The following is a 22304-nucleotide window of genomic DNA, read 5'->3' on the forward strand; positions in this document are numbered from 1 at the left end:
ACTGTCCAAGGAGCAACCTTGTAAGCTGGACTGTCTAAAGATAGCAGCCTCAGACTTGCTATGTGACCTTTCTTCTGCACAATTTCTGTTGATGGATTTTTCTCTTGGTTTTGTGTTGCAGTTACCTTCTTGGCATGACTGGTAATCTTTGATTGCAAATTTTATATTGTTGAGTGTTTAGATTTGTTGTCTTCCTTTAGGAAATGTTCGGCTTTGTTCTGATTGGCAGTTAAGTTACCTGGGGTTCAGTTTGATTCTTTTTTTTTTAATTGAGTTAATGATAGGTTACAATCTTGTGAAATTTCAGTTGTACATTAATGTTTGTCAGTCATGTTGTAGGTGCACCACTTCACCCTTTGTGCCCACCCCCCACCCCACCTTTCCCCTGGTAGCCACTAAACTGTTCTTAGTCCATAATTTTAAATTCCTCATATGAGTGGAGTCATACACAGATTATCCTTCTCTCGCTGGCTTATTTCACTTAACATAATTCCCTCAAGGTCCATCCATGTTATTGCAAATGGAATGATTTTCTTCTGTTTTACAGCTGAGTAGTATTCCATTGTATATATGTACCACATCTTCTTTATCCATTCATCTGTTGATGGACACTTAGGTTGCTTCCATGTCTTGGCTATTGTAAATAATGCTGCAATGAACATTGGGGTGCATAGGACTTTTGGGATTGCTGACTTCAAGCTCTTTGGATAACTACCCAGTACTGGGATGGCTGGATCGTATGGTAGTTCTATTTTTAATTTTTTGAGGAATCTCCATCCTGTTTTCCATAGTGGCTGCACCAGTTTGCATTCCCACCAGCAGAGTATGAGGGTTCCTTTTTCTCCACAACCTCTCCAACATTTGTTACTATTAGTTTTAGATATTTTTGTCATTCTAGTGGGTGTAAGGTGATATCTTAGTGTAGTTTTGATTTGCATTTCCCTGATGATCAGCGATGATGAGCGTCTTTTCATGTGCCTATTTCTCTTCCCCTATTTTCAACAAGGAGAATTAAGCCTCTTAGTTTTAATTTGTATTTATTTTTACATGATCTCATCTCTGATATTCACTGGCTTGTCCGTCCTTGTCTAGAATGAGAGCAGGGGCCCAGTCTGCCTGGTTTACTTGCATCCATGGTACCCGAGGTGATGTGTCCCATGGAATAGGTACCCACTAAATAGTGAATGAATGAGGTAAAAGTGGACTGACTTGGTTGGCTCTTATATAAGCCATTTGAAGAGTGTTATCGAAAAGCAGTAGCATGGACAATGCTTATCATGTAGTATGAAGTGAGTCCTGTGTCCAGGTAATGACCGTGCCTTTGTTCCTGGCACATTATCTCATGTAGCCCCATGAGGACTGCTGTATAGATGGGGAAGTTGAGGCTCAGGGTGTCACCCAACAGGTCTGTACCAGAGCCAGGATGTAACTCTGGGTCTAACTCCAAAGTCCATGTGCATTTCACTGCACTAAAAATTGTCAGCATTAGATTTGTCTGTGTACAGCAGAGAAACAAAACACAATCCTTACCCTGCCCTCAAAGAAATCCTTAGGGATAGAAAAAAGGTCTTAGAGTGCAAATATTTAAAATTTTAAGCGTTATATGTGTTTGTTGTGTGCGAATATTGGTGAGTTATCTTTTTTGTACAGTTACATCTTTTCCCTGTTTAATAATGAGATTGTGCCAATTTTGCTGAGTCTCTGAGTCTCTGTTCTGTCTTCTGGCACATTAGTTTCACCTCCTGGGTGTGTGGCATAGTGTATCTTCTGTGTGCCCAAGCATGGTATTGATAAAGATTGCACAGGACAGGACAAAGTACATAGACTTTGACAAGGCCTCACACTCTTTCCTCTGGTTCCGTGTGATCCATTAATCAACATTCTTTGGATCTCATTGACTCATTCTGATATAAATCCACCTTCTTTTTTGATTTCTTATTTGTAGGGATATTTCTTGACAAACTTTTCCTGTCAAGATGTGTGATTCACTGGTGAAGTGGCTGGAGTCTCTGAAATAATCACTTTATTGTGGATGGTCTGCAGCTCCTTTGTATTTTATTTTCCCCTCTGATTGTAAAGCACATTCTCCTTATGGAGAAACACTGAAGGGAAGTGGGAATTTAGCGTTTCTGTTCCTCTCTTATCTGTTACTTTATGCTCTTTTGCCTAAGCTTTTAGTCATAAAAGCATGGATTCCCCCCCCCCATATGTATATATTTTTATTTTAACTTACTGGATGTTTTCCCTGATTATATAAGTAGTGTTTTTCCCTAGGACGTATTTTGGCAAATATAAAAGCACAAAGAAGAGACAATACTACTGATCATCCTACCTCTCAAAACTCTTAACATTTTGATATTTTTTTCTGTATGTGATAATTCAGATCATTCCTCTCATGAGCTTATAGAACATTTAGAGCATTGTTCCATGTCATTGCTTATTCTTAGAAAAATGTCATTTTTAATGTGAGTAATATTAGGTTAAACTTTACAAAAGCGTTGTTTGTATAGGTCAAAAATGGTTGAATATCAGTAATTTCATGTGATTCAACATAATATTTCATCAAGTGGCTGAATTATTATCTAGTCTCTTGATGTTAATATTTAGATTGTTTCGGATTTTCAGTTAACGTACACAACACTGTGTTGAAACTATTGTACATATTTTTTGCCAGTTTCTAATTATTTCTTTGCAACCTTTCTTGGAAGGAAAACTGCTAGGACAAAGAATGCTGCCTCTCTTCGCGTTGGAAGGTGCTTTTCTTTCCAGCCTGTGTTGTCCTGTTGTATTAGCCCTTTGACAATCTAAGTGAACAAAAGCAATTTGCTTTCTTTTTAAAATTACAGTGGTAATTGATTGATGTACTTTCAGGGCGAATGTCAAGCTCTGCACCCGATTTCCTTAGCCATTCAAACATCCCACGAGACCATGTGAATGTCAGTGAGTGACTGCTCATTGGGTCCACAGGGAACAACAAGGTTAGGGCCTCCTGGTGTGTCTTAATGCTCTGTTCAGAGCTGCTTGTGGCAGAAATTTTCAAGATTGGTATCACCTGTTTTCCTATTCATAATAAATCCAGATTTTTAGTTCCTTTATGATAGACATTTTTTGTTGGTTTGTTTTGAAGATAATCCTAATTTTTCCACTTATTCAGTAAATTGGTGACTTATTGCTTGCTTGCCTTCTGCTAGCCACTTTATGGCATATCCAGTAACAATGGATGTTGTTTATTGAGCACATACTAAGTGCTGTGCACAGTCCTAAGTGCTTTACACACATTTGATCTTTAAAAAGCCCGGACCGTCCTGATACGAAGCGCAGACATTAGCCATTGTGCTTTACCTCCTCTGTGTAGACAGCATTTTAACTCTCGGTCCAGGTTCCTCAGAGTGTGTTTGTTTAGGGGCATGTGTATGATCATTTCAGAAGCTGGAGATGGCCTTTTCATGATAGTTTGAAAAAAAATGATTTACTGGTTATATAGACTCAGCGGGCTTTTATGGTACTGGTTTATTCTGAATGTGGATTTATATATTTTTAATCTATGGGGGGGTTTTTTTGGTCTCATTTTCTAGGTCCAAAAGCTGCTTTGTATGTGCCCAGTAGATTTCCATGGGATCTTCCAATTAGATGAAAGACGGAGGGATGCGGTGATTGCACTGGGCATTTTTCTCATTGAGTCTGATCTTCAGGTAAGTCTTTACTAAATTGAAAGTGTTTCTGCAGTGTTAAAGGGGAGTATAATTAGAATTTAAATTTGTACTTGCTTATATTTACCTAAAGCAGTACTAGAAGAATGCGAGAATATTACAAGAACCTAATAAAAGTGGTTAGTGGTGGGCGGGATGGGGTAGGTGAGACAGGTGGGAATGCGACTTCTTAATGTGCAACTTCTTAGGAAGTTTTATTTTGTGAAATGTGCGAATATATTATGTTGCTTAAAAAAAAAGTGTTTTGAGGTTTTTTTGCCAGAAAGTTAGTTAAAATGCTTTGGGAAGTAGTTGTGTGCCCTCCAGAGTAGACTTGATTTTCAGTCTCAGGTAAAACGCTTGTTAATCAGACTCAGAGTAACTGGTTTTTTTTCCCTTCCAAAAGGACAGTATTCTTTGAGATAATTTTGGTATAATACTATCTTTTTCAAACTGTGATAGATATAAATTAAGTTTTAGAGTACATTGTTAATGTGCCTTTTAAAGGTGATTTTAAAACCAGTATTGCAAAGCTCCAGCAGAAAACGGCATGGCCATTGTGTTTTCAGTATTTACCAAGGCTAAATGAAACAAATAATTGATCACTGGATGTAGAACCTTTTATTTATCTACCTGTTTATTTTTATCATTACTGAGAGTCAGGTTATTTATTTATTTATTTTGAGGAAGGTGAGCCCTCAGCTAACATCTGCCGCCAATCCTCCTCTTTTGCTGAGGAAGACAGGCCCTGAGCTAACATCTGTGCCCATCTTCCTCCACTTTGTATGTCGGTTGCTGCCGCAGCATGGCTTGACAAGTGGTGCGTAGGTTCGCACCCAGGATCCGAACCAACGAACCCTGGGTCAATGAAGCCGAACGTGCAAACTTAACCACTGCACCACCGGGCTGGCCCTGAGAGTCAGTTTTTTAATTTTAAGTTTAATCATGTTATGTTAAGAAAATAAAGGGGCTGGCCCTGTGGTCTAGTGGTTAAGTTTGGCATGTTCCACTTTGGTGGCCCAGGTTTGCAGGTTTGGATCCCAGGCGTGGACCTACACCACTCGTCAGCCATGCTGTGATGGCAATCCACATGTAAAGTGGAGGAAGATTGGCACAGATGTTAGCTCAGGGCTAATCTTCCTCAGCAAAAATAAATAAATAAAAAGAAAATAAAGATATTTGATATTTGAATTTTTGCTTATCTAAAAAAGTTAACTTGCATGTCCTGAAAATTTTACTTCACTAAGGATTTATTTAATTTTTTTTGGTGGAGAAGATTGACCCTGAACTAACACCTATTGCAAATCTTCCTCTTTTTGCTTGAGAAAGAATGGCCCTGAGCTAACATCTCTGCACATCTTACTGTATTTTTTTTTTTTTGTATGTGGGTTGCTGCCACAGCATGTCTTGATGAGTGGTGTAGGTCTACACCCGGATCCAAACCTGCGAACCTGGGCCGCTGAAGCAGCGTGCGCTGAACTTAACCACTGTGCCGCTGGGCCAGCCACAAGGATTAATATTTTTGACAGAGTATTTATACCTTTGAAAAAAACAAAGTATTTTAATTTTAGAGCAATATTTTAAAAATTAAGTAGACTATCTGACCAAGGCCACATGCAAGACCAAGATTAGATGCATAAGCTACAGTTTAATTCTTCTTCCTATTTATTTATAAATGTCAAAAGGAAGAAAATCGTTTTCTATTTGCCAAGTCTAATTTAAATTTAAATATAAAATAAAGGGAAGAAAAGAATTTAAAAAAAAATCTGTATGAGAAACTACCTCTGTTCAAATGTGTATTCCTTGAAAATACCTTTGGCAAACACATTACTTGATTGGTTTACCTGTAAGTCCCTAATACTTGTATTAGTCATACTTTTGAAGGTGGCAAGGAAGAGACAAGTACAAATTACCTTTCATGCATTCAGGTTCCAGATAAGGATTGGCGGGACTTGGGGTGGCAGCTGACATCCTGTGAGCCATACAATCTGCCTGTGCTTCCAGGGAAGCCCATCAGCCTTATGGATACCAAGAGAAGGGTCCATCATGTTTCGCCAGCCCTCTGGGCCTTTGGGACCAGCTGTCTCTTGGTCCACCTGGAGTTTATGTTCCTTGTCTCCATCCAGGGTGGGCTGTGGCGTTGGTCTCCTTCATGTCCAGCGGTGGGCTGCTCTGGCAGCAGCTGTGGCCAGAGCAGCAGGGCTAATTTACTCACCACACGTTACAAAAGCTCTAACAGTGCATATGGGGAAGAGCACAGGGGCCACTTTCTCTGCAGGGAGCTGTGCAGCACAGGCCCTTCTGAGTTTTGTGCCTATTAGGATCCTGGAGAGGTGTCATAGCCAACTCCTTTTTATCCTTTAGAGGAAGAATTGTTTTGTTTTCACTAAAGAAAGTTCTGTATTTGTTTTGGTTATCTATTGTGGCATAACAAACTACCTTGAAACTTAGTGACTTAATACAATGTATTTTTTTTCCCTCACAATTCTGCAATTTAGACAGGGCTCAAAGAGTCGCTGTCTCTGCTCCATTCAGCATCACTTGGGGTGGCTTGAAGTCTGGGGCCTGGATCACCTGAAGGCTTGTTCACACACATGTCTGGGGGTTCATCCTGGCTGCTGAGTGGGACCTTAGTTTGGGCCCTTAGCCAGGGCACTTCTATGTGCATGTCCATTCCATGGGACCTGAGCTTTGTCACTTTGTTACAACATGGTACCTGGGTTCCTAGGGCAAGTGTCCTGATAAAGAGCCAGGTGGAAGTGGCACTGCTCTCTCTAATGTAGCCTGGGAAGTCAGTCTCCTTCATACGGCTTTCTGTATTCCCTAGACGCAAGTCGCTGAGGCAACCCATTTTCCAGGGAAGGTGATTTTGACTCCATCTTTCAGTGGAAGGAATGTCACAGGATTTGCAGACATATTTTCAAAACCACCACATGTTTTTTGGTGTTTCAGGACATCAAATAGTGTCCCCCTTCTTTAGAGCACATTCATCTAATCTTTCCCTGGAGCAGCTATAAATAGCAAAACAACCAAAAGAGCCAATGATGGAAGGTTATGGAGTTATATGTTAATTGGCTAGTTTGGAAACTAGAAGAAAGTAATTTTTTCCTTGACTAATGTTGGCTGTAAAGTCTAATGCTCAGTTTGAGAGAAGCAAAAAGAAACATGAAGCAGAAAGTTAAAAAAAGAGATGAAAGGAGGATAACGGCTGTGAACAACAGAAGCATCACCCAGTGTAGAAACTTGTGGCTGTGAGCTTCTCCCCAGTCCAGAGAACCTGAGACTGGGGCCCAGTGAAGGGTTTGGGGCTCTCTGAACACCTCTCAGTGAAGGCAGTTTTGAGTGTGTGTGCACAAACATACTTTGTTCTGAAGAGGCCCTCCCAGGGGCCTGGCCCCCAGGGGAGGGCAGAGCCAGTCTGGACATTCAACAACAGAAGAACAGGTTTTAGCCTTTCCATTAGGCACCTGTGGTCCAGGCTGATGGGACAGCTTCCAGACGCTGCCGGTGGGGCAGCGATGTGGAAACAGGAAGGGCACGACGCCACGTGAATGTCCCTCTGAGATGATTAGGATGTGAATATGCTTTGCTTTGGGCTTTAATCTATACTAAAAAGCTACCAGTCATGTCTTTTATTAAATGTAATCTTTTTTTTTTAGCACAAAGATTCTGTGGTTCCTTACCTTCTTCGACTTCTTAAAGGTCTTCCGAAAGTGTATTGGGTAGAAGAAAGCACAGCTCGGAAAGGCAGAGGTAATTTTGTATAATGTTTTCCCTGAGTGCAAGGAAAAATGTGTATGTCCACTCTCTGTAAGGATCCAGTGTTTGTACTAACACATCAGTTAGGATGCTTCTAGCTGCTTCCACTCCTGGCTGTGCAACAACTGCCTGCCTGCAGCAGCGTGAACTGCACTCACACGCTGTAGTCCAGAGCCACGGGGGAGGAAGGGGTGGGCAGGGCTGAGCAAGCTGGCTTTCCTTGCCCTCTCAGAGTGAGCAGGAGCTTCGAGACCTTCAGGAACCTTTTCTCGTGTCTCATTGGCCAGAACTGGGTCACCTGCCTGTCCCCAAACCAGTCTCTATTATCAACTTAGACAAATAGGCTCGCTCCTGGAGTGAGATTGGTTCTCCAGATTGCATTGCTGCAGCTGAAAAAGGAGGAATGAGATGGATGTTCAGAGCACCACCAGGATGTTCACTATAAATACTTCTATTACTTTGTTGCTATTGCTAAATTCAGTTAAACTTTGCTCCTTTAGAAATGGAATAAATTTTTGTGAAACTTAGAATTCTTAAATTCTTAGAAATTTCTTTTTCAGTTGTATTTTATTTTGATCTCTCTTTAAGGCCAAAGGGAAAGTTAGATAATCTTGTCCCCTCTTCCCCTCCACTGCCCTCCCCTCCCTTCCTCCCTCCTTGCCTTCTTCCTTGCCTCCCTCCTGAAATAAACACATAGGTCCATTATATGCCAAGCATTGTGCTAAACACTTAAAACGCTGATGTTCCTCTATACTGCTTTCCCAAGACTTCAAAATCAGCTTGTAAGACCTCCAACATTTTAGATTTCATGACCCACAAGACTGAAGTTTCCTTGTAATCTCTCTCTCTTGGGCCTGAGGCCCACCTTTGGATATAGTGGGGGTTGGTGGCTGTAAAGAAGGCCCATCTCCTTTTCGTTGGTGCATGGCCCTAATTTGTTAGGTGGGCCCAGTCTGCTAAAGATGGGTTTTGCTGTTCTCATAAACATCCACTTTGTTCTGTATTTCTCTTGACCTTTGGGTTTTCATCATTTCTGATGACCTGCTGTGCCTAAAACTGATGTGTATCCAGGAATTTAAGGGACTACAAATTAAATAGAGAGTGCTGCTAAAAAGTCAAACATCTGTGTCCACCATCGTTATCTAATTTGGGGAGAAGTCAAATACCAGTAGATGTTGATTCTGTTTTTTTTCTATTTCAAAAGAAATATCACTTCTATATACATGGACTCATATTAAAATGGAAGTTTTAGCATTATTTGAACATTGTTAGAGATATACAAATTTCCAATTATTGGGTAACATTTCACACTTTTTTTTTTTTTTGAGGAAGATTGGCCCTAAGATAACATCTCTTGCCAATCTTCCTACTTTTACTTGAGGAAGATTGTCACTGAGCCAACATCTGTGCCAGTCTTCCTCTGTTTTATGTGGGATACTGCCATAGTGTGGCTTGACAGGCGGTGCTATGCCCACACCCGGATCTAAACCTTGAACCTCGGGCCACCAAAGTGTAGTGCATGCACCTAACCACTACACCACCGGGCCGGCCCCTCATTCTTCTATTTTTTATTAAGGCATTTTACTTATGCTTTCAAACTCTAGAGCACTGATTCTTAAAGTGCCGTCCCTGGACCAGCAGCATCAGCATCACCTGGGAACTTGTGAGAAATGCAGATGCTCAGTCCCCACAACAGAGCTGCTGCATTAGAAACTTGGGCTGGGAGCCGGCGTCCACGTTCTCACAAGCCCTCGGTGATCCTGATGCTCACTCAAGTTTGAGAAGCACCTGGAGCTGTATCTTAGAACAGCAAGTGCAGAAGTGGACATGTAACTGTCTTCTGCCACGTGCTATTCATATGTCCCTAAAACAGCAGCTAGCTCTATGTCCTTGATTAAATATTCAGTATTCAAAACTGATTAAATATTTATTAGCGAGTGGACCTACACGGCAGTGGTTCTAACATTTTGCCAGTGTGCTCCATACAAGTGCTGGGGAGCTTTTGGTCTTTCAGGTATAGCATTCTCTCCCCAACCTTGAGGCCCTACTCCTGAGAACCTCCCTTCTAGGAGGCTCCGTAGGGGAAGGGCTTAAAACCTGTGGGGAACAGAGCAAATTCTGGATGCTTTTATTAGGATTTCCTCCATTTGTCAAAGCAGAAAAGAAAACGTAAACACTTAATTCAGCTTAAAGTAGTAGTAATTGATATTTGACAATTAGTGTCTATAAATCATCTCTCATACTTTGTCAAGATTAATTTCTTTTATGTAGGTCTGGAATAAAAAATGGAATCTGTCATGTTGAGAGACTGTATAATCTCAGACTATAAATTGGCTTAGGAAACTTTTAAGTTTATTGAACCAAAACATTTTATTATTTTATTGCTGAGTATTTCTCAGCAAACATGTTGGGCCCATGTCTCTTCTTTTGAGACTCATCTCGACGAGGGCAGCCACCACTGTAAACTGGTCTCTTGGCAGGCCTGTGAGAGAGGGACCATACAGAATTGGGTGGCGAAGAGGTGTGGCTCAGTGTCTCATTTGTGATGATTTGATTTGTGTCTTTATGCCTCGCAGGTGCCCTCCCAGTTGCGGAGAGCTTCAGCTTCTGCTTGGTAACTTTGCTGTCTGATGTGGCTTATAGAGACCCTTCACTTAGGGATGAGGTAAGCATGTGGCGAATTGGTGTGCATTTCTGTTAGTTCAAAAAGAGTCCCAAAGCAATGACAAGAGTTAAAAAAAAAAAATGAAGTGATTGGATTGTTTGTTGATTTATTTCGTACTATTAATAACACACCTAAGAAATGTTTAATACTTGCTTACAGTTCTTTAAGGTTATCCATTGATCCCTTGAGTCTTATCTCATTCAGTTTTCCCAATTGCCCTGAGAGATAGGCAGCAAAAGACAGAGACGGCTCATTTTTCTGACTCTATCTTGGGAATTAAAATTGTTCTTAGAAGAGAATTTTCTAGGTAGTTGGAACTATACTTTTAAGTGCCCAGATTTTTTGAGTTTTAGTTTATTTTGTTGGAACTGTTACTTAAATGTGTGTGAATACTTCTTTTTAAACGAAAAATAAAATCATAATTTAACATTTTTGTTAATCAGATTTATTATTTTGAAAATCAGTTTTTATATGCTCCTAGCCTGAGGTCCTGCCAGGGAGTTCCTGGTTGCTCACCTACATGCTAAATTTTCCCATCTAGCTATGCTTTTGAGTTCTTGTATCTATTTTTTAATGTTTTAAACCTCTTTCCTTGATATCAAACTGTTAAGTCTGTTGTCAATATTTCTTCATTACATTCTTCTCCATCCTTCTTAGTTTAGGTTCTTTATTTATTTGTAGGTTGGCTAAAGAGATAGCTGGATCAGTTAGCATCGCATATTAATATTTAAAAAGTTAACAGGCTATAAGTTAAGGGCTTTTCTATAAAGAACATAAAAATAGGTCAATACCGAAAGTGATGACATAACTTTAATATATGAAAAGGAGAAAGTACTGCTTTTCATGTCTTCATAGATTATTCAGCATCATTTAACATTAGCAAAATGTAAGAAATTTGACTTGATTGTGAACAAATCATCACAGACTAACTTCATTCTTTGCCGCGGTTTTCTAAGACTGGTAGTGAAGGAAATGAGACAGATACAGTCTAGTTGATCATCAAGGCTTTGGACAAACACCTCTCCTGATATCCTGGATCAGTAATATGGGCTGAGCGCCAAAACAGTTCCGAGAGTTTGCAGAACTGTCTGAAGGACCACCCCAAAGGGTGACCCATGAGGTGCTAGCCCAGCAGGAGCCTCTGGTAGCCTGCCCACTACCACTGAAGCACAACAAGCCAGGGCCGTGAATGAAGATCCGGAAAGCAGGTTAATCTCATTGTAGACAACACGAAGCTGGGAATCAAAGACCAACACCATGAACTAAAGCTAATACCGTGAGCTTTTGTAGGGATCTACAATAGGGAAAAAACACCAGCTACATAAGTAGAGGTGGCATAGCTTAGGGGGCAGTGTGTGAAAAAGACTTGTGTTTTATTTATCTGTAAGCTCACTGAACCAGCAGTGTGAAGTGGCTACCAAAAACCTAACGTTATGTACATAGAAGTCCAGAATCTGTGGTGAGTTTGGTGATTCTCAGGGTGGGTCCCAGCATCCCTGGAATATTGATGTATTTTGTCCTGAGCACCACAGTTAGGACAGTTTTGGACACACTGGACTACAGGAAAATCAGAAGCAGGCCGTCAGCTTTGTAAAGGGCTTGTAATCATGAGAAACAGATGAAAGGAACTGGGGTATTTAGCCATGAAAAGGGCTTTGGGGACCTATCGCCCGTTTCTAGAATATGAAGGAAGTGGTGAGCCAAGGGCTGGTGGGTACAAGCCCCAGGAGGAGAACACTTTCCCAGAGTTAGGTGGAACTCTGGACCAACCCAGAGAGGGAGGGTTTCTGTCCCTGGAAGTTCAGTCGATTGACCCCTCGGCAGAGCTGACCCCTCAGCAGAGCTGTCATGGCAGGGAGTTACATATTAGATCTGAGGTTGGACAAGAGAATGTCTAAAGCTTCTTTTAATTCTCAATTTTGTGATATGTATCTGATTTTGTTTATGAGTTTGTTCTGTTTCCTTGGCTATTACAGATTTTAGAGGCACTTTTGCAGGTTTTACATGTCCTCTTGGGAATGTGTCAGGCCTTGGAGATTCAAGAAAAAGGTATGATTATAGATCCAATGCTTTTTTAAAAAATGGTTTTGTGATTATTCTTCCCCTTGCTTTTCCTCAGTCTTCTTTCTACCTATGTACCTGATGGGTGAAAACCTTCCTATATTAGGTTGCCTTTGTGGCATGTTAGCTAATAGGCCACATAGGGGTCATGAGTACAGCTCTGCTATCTGAAAATGCTGGATGACCTTGGATAAGTCCCTTCACATTTCTGGGCCTAAGTTTCTTCACTTATAACGTGTCTGACTTCCAAAGGTCATTTTTCCTCTAGTGCAGGGCTACTGATATGATCTTAGGAGGAATAAATATGTTGTTTAAGTATAGAAGAGGTACTTCATGACATGACTTAGCTGTACAGTTGATTTGGATGTGTCATAAATAGATCAAGACCTCCCAGAGAGAGCAGCTGTAGGTGACAGAGACAGTCTGAAGTTGTTGTTAATGAAAGATTGAAAATGTCATCGGTCAGCCCTTGGGGTTGACCCTATTGCTGTGGCTTATTCTGACCCTTCAGATTTGTTAGTGGGTGAGTTGTGAGATGTGAGCCAGGTTGTACAGTATGATTCTGTCACAGGTAATTTTCTGGTATTGTAACATTCTCACTTTGTCTTCTAGAATACCTTTGCAAATATGCGATCCCATGCCTAATAGGAATCTCACGAGCCTTTGGACGTTACAGCAACACAGAAGAGTCTCTCCTCTCGAAACTCTTTCCCAAAGTGCCCCCTCATTCCCTCCGAGTCCCAGAGGAGCTTGAAGGTGTTCGAAGGCGTTCCTTCAATGACTTCCGCTCCATCCTTCCCAGCAATTTGCTGACTGTATGTCAGGAGGGCACCCTGAAGAGGAAGACCAGCAGTGTGTCCAGCATCTCTCAGGTGGGACTGCACTCCTGGGAAAAGAGCAGAGGAGAGAGACCTTGTTAAGTGCTCATGCAAAGAAAATCCCACTTGTGTGTAGTTTGAGGAAACTTATGAAACGTAAGAGGTTCTCACTAGAATTCTCTTTAATACGAAGGCTTGCTTTGTCCTTTTGAAGATTTATAAGTGATTTCATCTAGTCATGAAGTGTTTGTTTCATGGTGATTGGGTGCCAAGCTCCATTCTCAGTGGGAGACAGTTGATGCCCTTAAGAAATATATAGTTAACTCATGGAGAAAAGGTAGACTCAAAACACTAAACATAATTCAGCTCAGTGATCAAGTATAAAATATGCAGCTGGACATGAAGAATTTTGTGATATGGTGTCTGGTAGAGAAGACTGTAGCTACAGCAGACTTCAGGGAGAGTAGGTGAGCCTTGAACCAGGATTTGAAGTACAAGCATTGAGCTGGCAGAGAGAATCTTGTTTAAGATGAATCTGACTGAGGTTTGACTGGCCTTTTCTGATTTGTAAGTGTGGTTGTGTGTTTCAGGTCAGCCCTGAACGTGGGATGCCCCCTCCCAGCTCCCCTGGAGGATCTGCCTTTCACTGCTTTGAAGGTGGGCCACAACTTTCTGCCAAGAATATGGACCTGGGACTTGGATCCCAGGTTCACGGTAACTTCTTGTGATTAGGGATGCTGATACTAACGCTCGGCTGTCATGCATCTAGAGTGTCAAGCTTTTACAAAGCATTTAGTTTCTGTTTTCATTTAAACTTCTTAAAATTTAATTATAAAATATTTCAAACATAGAAATGCAGAAAATAATATATAGACCCCCATGTGCCTGCTATCAGAATTTTAGTACTTCAACCTATGAAAGCACTGGTTTTTAGGTGGAAGTACCAATAGTGGGTCCTTCTGTTTCTTTCTTTTTTTTTTAAGGGTGTTAACTATGTAGATAATATTAAAGAATCTAGCAATGACACTATGAGTACTACTTTTTATAGAGCTTTGTTGTTACAAAGCACTTTCACGTAATTTTCTGAATTTGATTCACATAATTTTCTGGCACCGTGCAGTGCCAGACGTACATTAAAATTGCCTTCACTTAACTTTCAGGGAAGTTAAGACTTGGCTTGAGTAATAAGAATGGGGAAACTAGGGACCAGCCTGGTGGCGCAGTGATTAAGTGCGCACGTTCTGCTTCAGTGGCCCGGGGTTTGTGGGTTCGGATCCCAGGTGTGGATATGGCACTGCTTGGCAAGCCATGCTGTGGTAGGCATCCCACATATAAAGTGGAGGAAGATGGGCATGGATGTTAGCTCAGGGCCAGTCTTCCTCAGCAAAAAAAAAAAAAAAAAAAAAGAGGAGGCTTGGCAGCAGATGTTAGTTCAGGGCTAATCTTCCTCAAAAAAAGAGAATGGGGAAACTAGAATTCTATACCTCGTAATGCCATCAATTCCATTTTTGGATGATACTAATTGCTAAAAGAGCGTTTCTCAAGCGTACCTTGAAAGATATCAGGGGAATTAAAAAAACGTAAAGAGGAGAGTATCTAAGCTCAAATAAATGTGGGTAACTTTGCATACGGTATCGCTTGGCCCTGTGGGAATATAACAAATGTTGCATTCTGTGTATGTGTTACAACATAAAGGCCGAGTTCACCCACCCAAAATCACCTCCCAGAGAGAACCACTTGTGGACCATGATCCTCCAGGCTTTGAACAATCCCTTTGCCGCTTGCCTGCCCACCTTCCAGGCATTGGAGAATTGCCATGATTTGCCCTCAAAGGCTTCTTTCCCTGGTAAACTGCTCTTCATCCTCTCTCTGTGCTCGGGAGCCCCTCTCCATCGTGGCTGCTCTCCTTTAAGCACTTCCAGTGAGTGCCAACGATTGGGGTGCTCCCAGGTGTGGGCTCACTGTGTGAGCTTCATTCAGCAGATACAGGCTGAGCGCCTTTCTCCTACAAGAGTGAGCTGGACAGACGATTTTCCTGCTTTCCAAAGTGCACCTCGTTGTCCAGGAGATAGGCAGGAATCACACTGCTCCTTCCCTTTCGGCTTGCATGCCTGCCCTTTCACTCTGACTTTTCTCACAGTTGGTCTTCCCTTCTCTTTCCAGTCCCTCTTTCACCGTGCTATAAGAAGATTTTTTTCTTAAGAATTAGTTACAAGCACAAATCTGGTCACTTCACTTTCTTCTTAAAAACTTTCAGTGCATAAAAACCCCCATGCGTAAATCCCAAATCTTAGCTCCTGGGTTCCTGCAGTTTCCGCCTGTTGCCTCATCTATGCTGACCACACACTGGCTCAGCTGCACAGGACTTCATTCTTCTTTCCTGGTATCCGTCTGGGAGATGCCCTCTGATCCTTAACTTCTTACCTTCTCTTATTATGATTATTATTGTTTTTAAAATAAACTTGTATATACTTATGTGTACAACATGATTTGATATACATATACATTAATGAAATGATTACTGTAGTCAAGCTATTAACATTTCTGTCTCCTCCCATAGTTACCATTTTTTTCTTTTTTTGTGTATGTGGTGAGAGCACCTAAAATCTACTCTTTTAGCAAATTTCCAGTATTCAATACAGTATTATTAGCCATGGTTGTCATGCTGTTCGTTAGATCTCTAGACTTAGTCATCCTACGTAAGTGCAAGTTCTGTGCCCTTTGACCAACATTTCCCCATTACCCCACGTCCTCACCCCTGCTAACCACCACTCAACTCTGCTCCTATGTATTCTACTTTTCTAGATTCTACATGTAAGTGAGATCATGTAGTTTTTTCTTTCTGTGACTGGCTTATTTCGCTTAGCATAAAGTCTTCCAGGAATATTATTCAGCCTTAGAAAAGGAGATCCTACCATTTGCAACAACGTGGATGAACCTGGAAGACATTATGCTAAGTGAAATCAACTAGTCACACATGTATATAATGGGGTATATATATAATATGTGTGTGTATAGTATTATACATATTCACACACATTTTATGTATGTATTTTTTCCATATACATTTTATACACAGACACACACATGCACACCTCCTTACCTTCTTCCCCACCTACTGCCTTTAAACTGGCTTTGTTCTCTCCCTCCCTCTTTGCTCATTCATTTCCTCTTTCAGTGGTCATTTGTTATGGCCTCTAGCATCTCACCTCCTCTCAGTGTTATTGCCCATCTCCTCTGTTGCGAGTTGCTGAGTTATTCACTTGGGACCCATCCCTCTTTAGTCAGGTCAGCAGTGTGTCACCAGCATCATAGAACTATTCACTAGCTTTGACACAATCAGGATACACTCAACTCTCTACTTTTTCTGTGCCCCAGTGCTTGAGAAAGTCATAAAATTTGATTCTTTATAAGTTTATTTGGTTCCTTGTAGATTGGTATTGTCTGTCACTATTTAATATGAAAATATTACCAACTTATTTTCCAATCATAGTCTTCTATTGTAGTTTTCTAATGGATGTTCAGACAGTTATGTCCTTTGGGGTTCACATTTATTAGTAAGTCTTAGATGACTGACTTTATTTTTGTTCTGATTTTGAAATTTCTAATAGTTTACAATTTTGTTCTAATATTGGTGGTAAAATATCTTTGGGGCCCTGTGAACTTCAAACTTTCACATCTCTCAACTTTTAAAAAGATATAATTCTTTTGTTATTGTTGTTCTCACATGTTAAATTACACTGTCTTGGTTGAAAATATTAGGACATGATTATATCTAAGCCTTTGAGCTGAAACACCCAAGTGAGAGGTGTCCCTCGCCAAGGATTTGCAATCTGACCTTTAGTTCTTAATTAAAAAACAAAGGATTGGAGTATTAACAAAAGCAACATCTATGCCTTCGTTGGTTATTGAGGGAATCAGCTTGAGGAATTATCCTGGTCCTGTGTTACCATGACTGACTTTCTGGTTTTCTTCCCCGTTAGTCTCCTACTTACCTGACGGGAGTGCCCTGGAGCCTGATTACTACTTCTCCACCATCAGTTCCAGTTTCTCAGTTTCTCCTCTTTTCAATGGCATCACCTATAAGGAGTTCAACATTCCACTGGAAATGCTTCGAGAACTCTTAAACTTGGTGAGCAGAGCATTGATGGATAAACAGATCATGAGGATATCAATCAATAAAATTGCTAGTGGTGAAAATCTGTATTTTTTAAAAGAAAAACTAGGAGTTTTTCAGTATTTCAAAGTACAACTTAGTAGTCATAAATTTTCAGATTACAGACGAAAGGACAGTAACATTTGTAGAGTCATTATCTAATACTTTCTCTGCCGCAACCATGTAGGGGAGGCACCCATGCTCCCCCATTTTAGAGGTAACGAAATCAGTGTCAAATATATCAAAGATCCATAGGCCAAGGGCGGGATCAGGGCTCAGCCCAGGAAATCTGTTACACCTAACTCCCTCTCAGGGGCTACTCTATTTGGATCAATACAAAACCTAACTGTTTCGTATTTGGGAACTTTTGGATAACCTGTGAGATGACATCAGAGAAGACATTGGTGCCATTGTCTGAGTCCTGAAATGGAAGAGTCTTTGATCGAGGAACTCTGAAGTTGTTATAATTGAGCTGGGATGCTTCAGGACAGATTCAAGTGGGTAGGGGAGAAGACATCATCAGGGAGAGACTCTAAAGATCAGACTTTCTGTTTTGGAAAGAATGAGAGAGAACGTGAAGGACACCTCTGAAAGTGTGAAGCACGTGCTGGAGAGAGCAGCTGTCTTCCTCTGTGTGGCATATGAATAGAAATCACTCAAAGAGAATGGCTGTAGGCTGAAGATGGAAGAAGACATTAAAGCATAGGTGGTAATTAATGAGGATAGAGCCATAATGAACTACTAAATAGCTTAGGATGTTTTTAAAGTTGCAGTCAAGAAGGAAAACTCTCCCTAAATGGCTCTTCACTGTCAGTGTCCCAGACAGAACGGTGGCCTGGGTGGCCCCTGGCCTTCTCAGATGGCTCTTCCTAGTATCATGTCAGAAATCCCAATTGAAGGCTGAATGTTTCAGATTCTTCGTAGGGGGAATTATTTTTTCCATTATATTTTAACTTTTCAAGGTTAGGTTTTCTTCTAGGCAGTTTTCCATTTCTTCTAGCATGTTGTTTATCATTATCTATAAGTTTTTAAAATAACCTTCCTAAAGTACTATAATGGGGGGCAGGCAGTTTTATCAGGTGGTTCTGCAGTTGACAGAACAGTTCATTCCTGTACTAAATGCTAGTATAAACAAGGGGTGGAAATGATCACTTCTGTTAGAAATTTAAATGTATGCTACAGTTTGAGTACCTGGGCAGCTTCGGAAGAGCTGGTGTACCAGGCCCGGGGCGGGAGGAAAGAGTCATCAGTGCCCGAGGACTGGCTGTGAAGGTGTCCTTGACGTGTGGGAGGGGGTTTGGGTGAAGTATCAGTGATGCCTCGAGTCTGAATGCTTTCACATCCTGAAAATGGAAATCTCATGTCAGCAAACTTGAGGGAGTTGGTTCCTTTTCTGTTTTTATGTCATTCCAGTCTAGGGTAAGAAAAGTTCCAAACAATGGCAGAATTAGGACATTTTGTGTGTGTAATTTGATATGAAGCCATAGTGTGTGTATGGTTGGCCTATTATTTCCATCACATTTTTCGCCACCTGAGAGCTTGTTGTGCATCCATCAACATGATTCGTCCTTTAGTAGAAGGAGCTGGCATTCCTGTCTCTCACTGTGTTTGTCAGGGTCCTCATGAGGTCTTGTTTCCCTGATAGGTGAAGAAGATCGTTGAGGAGCCTGTTCTCAAATCCTTGGATGCAGTTGTAGCCAGCGTGATAGAGGTACATCCCTTCTGAGGGCATCTCGGTGAGATCAGCCTGTAATGAACATCTGCGTGGAGAGAGCAGGGAGAACTTGTGTGGGGGCTGGAGTAAAAGGGTTTGGCAGTGAATTTTGAGCTGAACTTCCGTAGTCCCAATAATGACAACACACTTGCCACCAGAGAGCTTGCCCTGTGCTGGGCTTTTTAAAATATGCCACTTCACGGTGCCTCTGAGCCACGGTCATTATCTCCCTTTCACAGGTGGAAGATAGAGGTTTGGGGATCTAACTAACACGCCGGCATCACACAGTCACGGTGGGAGTTGGATTCCAGCCTGGGTCCTCTGACTCTGAACCCCTTGCTCTTTTGTCTCCCTTGCTCCTTTGTGCCTCCAAAGCCACTTCTTCAGGCTTGGTACACACCCCTCATATTTTCTAGGCATGTACAGGCCCTGGATTTTAAATGTGAGGAGTGTATACCTAGGGAACTTTTGTATTTAACGTGTTTGGAACCAAGGCCTACAGCATTATTTATAATAATAATAATAACATAATGATTTTATTTATAAAATCTTTAAACACTGGTGCTGGGAGGTCCAAAATCTCAGGGAACATTTGGGTCAGTCTCCTTTTGAATGTTAGGATCCAGAGAGATTGCCATTTGCCAGGTTGATTATTGCCATGGCTGTGTGCTGGACCCAGATTCCTTGTTAAGCCTGGTGTTCTTTCTCTTGCCCGATTATGTGAGACAGCGCCTAGTACCACGGGGGTTCATTTATGAAATCGAGAGGGAACCACCAGGTACTGTCCTGTGCTGCAGAGTGTCTTTTCCTGCCCTTCCCTTGCTCCCAGCTAGCTGTCTGCAGATGTTAGGTGTGTGTGCCAGGCGTGGTGTGCTCTGGGTTGGTTCTTGGTGTTGCACAGTTCCTGTAACTCTCCAGGCTGCAGTCTTCCTGCCTTGTCTTCAACCTTTGCAGGTTTTTGTCCTGCCTATCGGCCTGAGCTTTAACTCTCTCACTGTGCTTACGGTCTCAGAGGGCTCCTAGTTTCCTTTGCCAGTGTGTAGTCATGTGTGACCCAGGGCAGACCAGGAGGACCAGGGCTGGGAGCTGAGTTGGACAGTCAGAACAGCTGGCCATTTGTTGGCCCTGCACCTGGTCTGTAACGAAGAGTGTCAGTCTGGGTCCTAAGGGAAAAGTTGAGGCTCAGTGGGGATCCCCTTTAGGGCTTGTCTTACTGGTGGAAGGGGAAGGTGGGAATATGGGAATTTGGGACCCTTCTCCCCCATTGAACCAGAGCAGTTTCTGTTTTGTAATTTGGACTTTAATATAAATATCCACTTGAAGAAATGATTTTGAGGCTAAAAAAAAAAGAACTTAAAACCATGCTCTAGAGTTACTGAAATATAATAATCATCATCAGTAATCACTAGCAATTATTGCATGCTTATTATGTGCCAGACACTGTGATAGGACTTGACTTACTCTCTCCTTAAATCCCATAGCAGTCCCCCATTCACAGATGGGGAAACTGAGGCTTACAGGGTTAAGGAACATTAGTTACATAGCTAGTGAGTGATGGAGCCAGGTGTCTTATCTGGCTCCTCCACTCCCTGCTTGCAGTGACTTCTTCCTGGTTCAGGAGTCAGACCCCTTTGCTGCTTTAACTTCAGCAAGTCTGGTCTCTTCATCTCTGCCCCACAAAGATGTTGTGAGGACTGTGTGAGGTGATGTCTCTAAAGCAGTTAGTTAGCACAGGGCCCCTTGATGGCACTTTGTTAACTATAGCTCATATTATCACTGCCCACTTGAAAACTGGCGTCACTCTCATGTCCTCCACGGAATTCTTGCTTCCTCCACCAGCCTCGCACCACGGCCCCTTCCCACCCCACCTTACAGATTTGCTTCTTCATCATCCTTATCCCCTTCACCTGAGTTTGCAGATCACTTTAACATGTGTCAAGAATTATAATAAATTGTGCCTTTCCATTCTACTAAACTGGGAATGTATAGAAGTTAAGAACTGCATCTTATTCAACTCATTAGACTTTGTGTGAATTTTCTTCCCCAGAAGAAAGATAGATTAGATTACTAGAGAATAATTTAAAATGAATTTTAATTGCAAAATATAAACTGAATCTGAAGGTGCCCTGTCTGTGGTGTCTATTGCTTGAGTGGTAGAGTTTAATCTCCTGGTCTGATGGCCCCTGGGCTGTCTGTCTCCTCCATTTCCTGTGTCCCCCTTTGTTCAAAGATTGCCAAAGATGATGAGCTTTCAGCAAGGGGGGTGGTCCTTCCTTCAGGCGCGTAGATGGCTGCTCCCCACAGGCATCTCTGGACAGCATAAGCATCTGGTTTCCCTACTGGATGCCTAAGAAGGTGAAGAGAGTAATTAAAATGTTCCAAGTGGTGAATCACGATAGACGGTTCTTCCACTTTTAATGCTAAGTTGCGAATGTAATAATAACTCACCTAGGCCTCAGCATGAAAGACGAAGGGAGGTCCAGAGGAGAGTTTCCATGCTGTGGTCACATGCCTCTGTTCCCCTGCAGGCCAACCCCAGCGCTGATCTCTACTACAGCACGTTCAGTGACCCTCTCTACGTGGCCATGTTCAAGATGCTGCGTGACACTCTGTACTACATGAAAGGTGAGGACTGTTTGTACAAGAGTGTGAGTGCCGTGAAACTGGGTCCCGGGCTACTGCCCCAGGTATGCACTTCCCTTCTGCTAGGGCCACTTAAAAACACACATGAGTAACAGGTCATGTTACTGAAATTTTGGGAAAAAAGCAAATAAGAAAAAAATCTGTCCATGATCCTATGCCTCTAGTACCATCAATAATGGCTTCTTTAGTGGGTGTCTTTCTGACATGGATGTGTTGTATTGTCGTCGTCATGAATATAGTTTAACGTGTCTCTTTTAGACATTTTAAAAAGTTTAAAAAAAAAAGAAAATGAGGCACTCATAATCTTATAAGTCAGAGAAAATAATAGTGTAGCATGCACACATACACACACAAATTTAGCATTCCCTTCCAATCTGTCTTTATCCCATTTTAAAAACATTTTTTCTACCTCTTCCCTTATGATATTGAAAGTTCTTCATAAATGCAAGTTTTGATGGCCATGTTATATTGTCATATAGATGTACCATAATCTAGTCAGCCATTTTCCTGATACGATTCCAAGGGCTCCTGGGAAGCTGAGTCTGGTCGGGACCACAGAAAGGAGGGTTGAGTTCATTAAGGAGGCTGTGAAGGACTGCCCTGCTTGGCCTGACCCCAGGAACCCGTGAAGCCTCCCTCCCCACCTGTGCTGTGTGTTACTGATCTCAGCTGGTCTGATTTGTGACCATCACAGTGATTCTCCTGAACTTTCTAGGCCCCAACGATGAGAGTTTAAAAAGGCTGCAAACTCTGGACACTCTTGTTTTGTTTTGTTTTTCTTTTGAGGAAGATAAGCCCT

At 41.7% G+C, this 22304-nt stretch overlaps 1 protein-coding gene across 1 annotated transcript in view; it reads left to right on the plus strand.

Moving 5' to 3' along the window:
- Window positions 1–22304, plus strand: part of PI4KA (phosphatidylinositol 4-kinase alpha) — a 123963-nt gene that overhangs the window by 18161 nt on the left and 83498 nt on the right. The window contains exons 2-10 of the mRNA XM_070628338.1: window positions 3576–3692; window positions 7349–7442; window positions 10025–10113; window positions 12090–12162; window positions 12787–13046; window positions 13583–13649; window positions 16976–17124; window positions 18794–18859; window positions 21391–21487. Of these exons, the coding sequence (XP_070484439.1) occupies window positions 3576–3692; window positions 7349–7442; window positions 10025–10113; window positions 12090–12162; window positions 12787–13046; window positions 13583–13649; window positions 16976–17124; window positions 18794–18859; window positions 21391–21487 (1012 nt within the window). The remainder of the gene's footprint in view (window positions 1–3575; window positions 3693–7348; window positions 7443–10024; window positions 10114–12089; window positions 12163–12786; window positions 13047–13582; window positions 13650–16975; window positions 17125–18793; window positions 18860–21390; window positions 21488–22304) is intronic.

Source organism: Equus przewalskii, chromosome 7, assembly GCF_037783145.1.
Source record: "Equus przewalskii isolate Varuska chromosome 7, EquPr2, whole genome shotgun sequence".
NCBI lineage: Eukaryota > Metazoa > Chordata > Mammalia > Perissodactyla > Equidae > Equus > Equus przewalskii.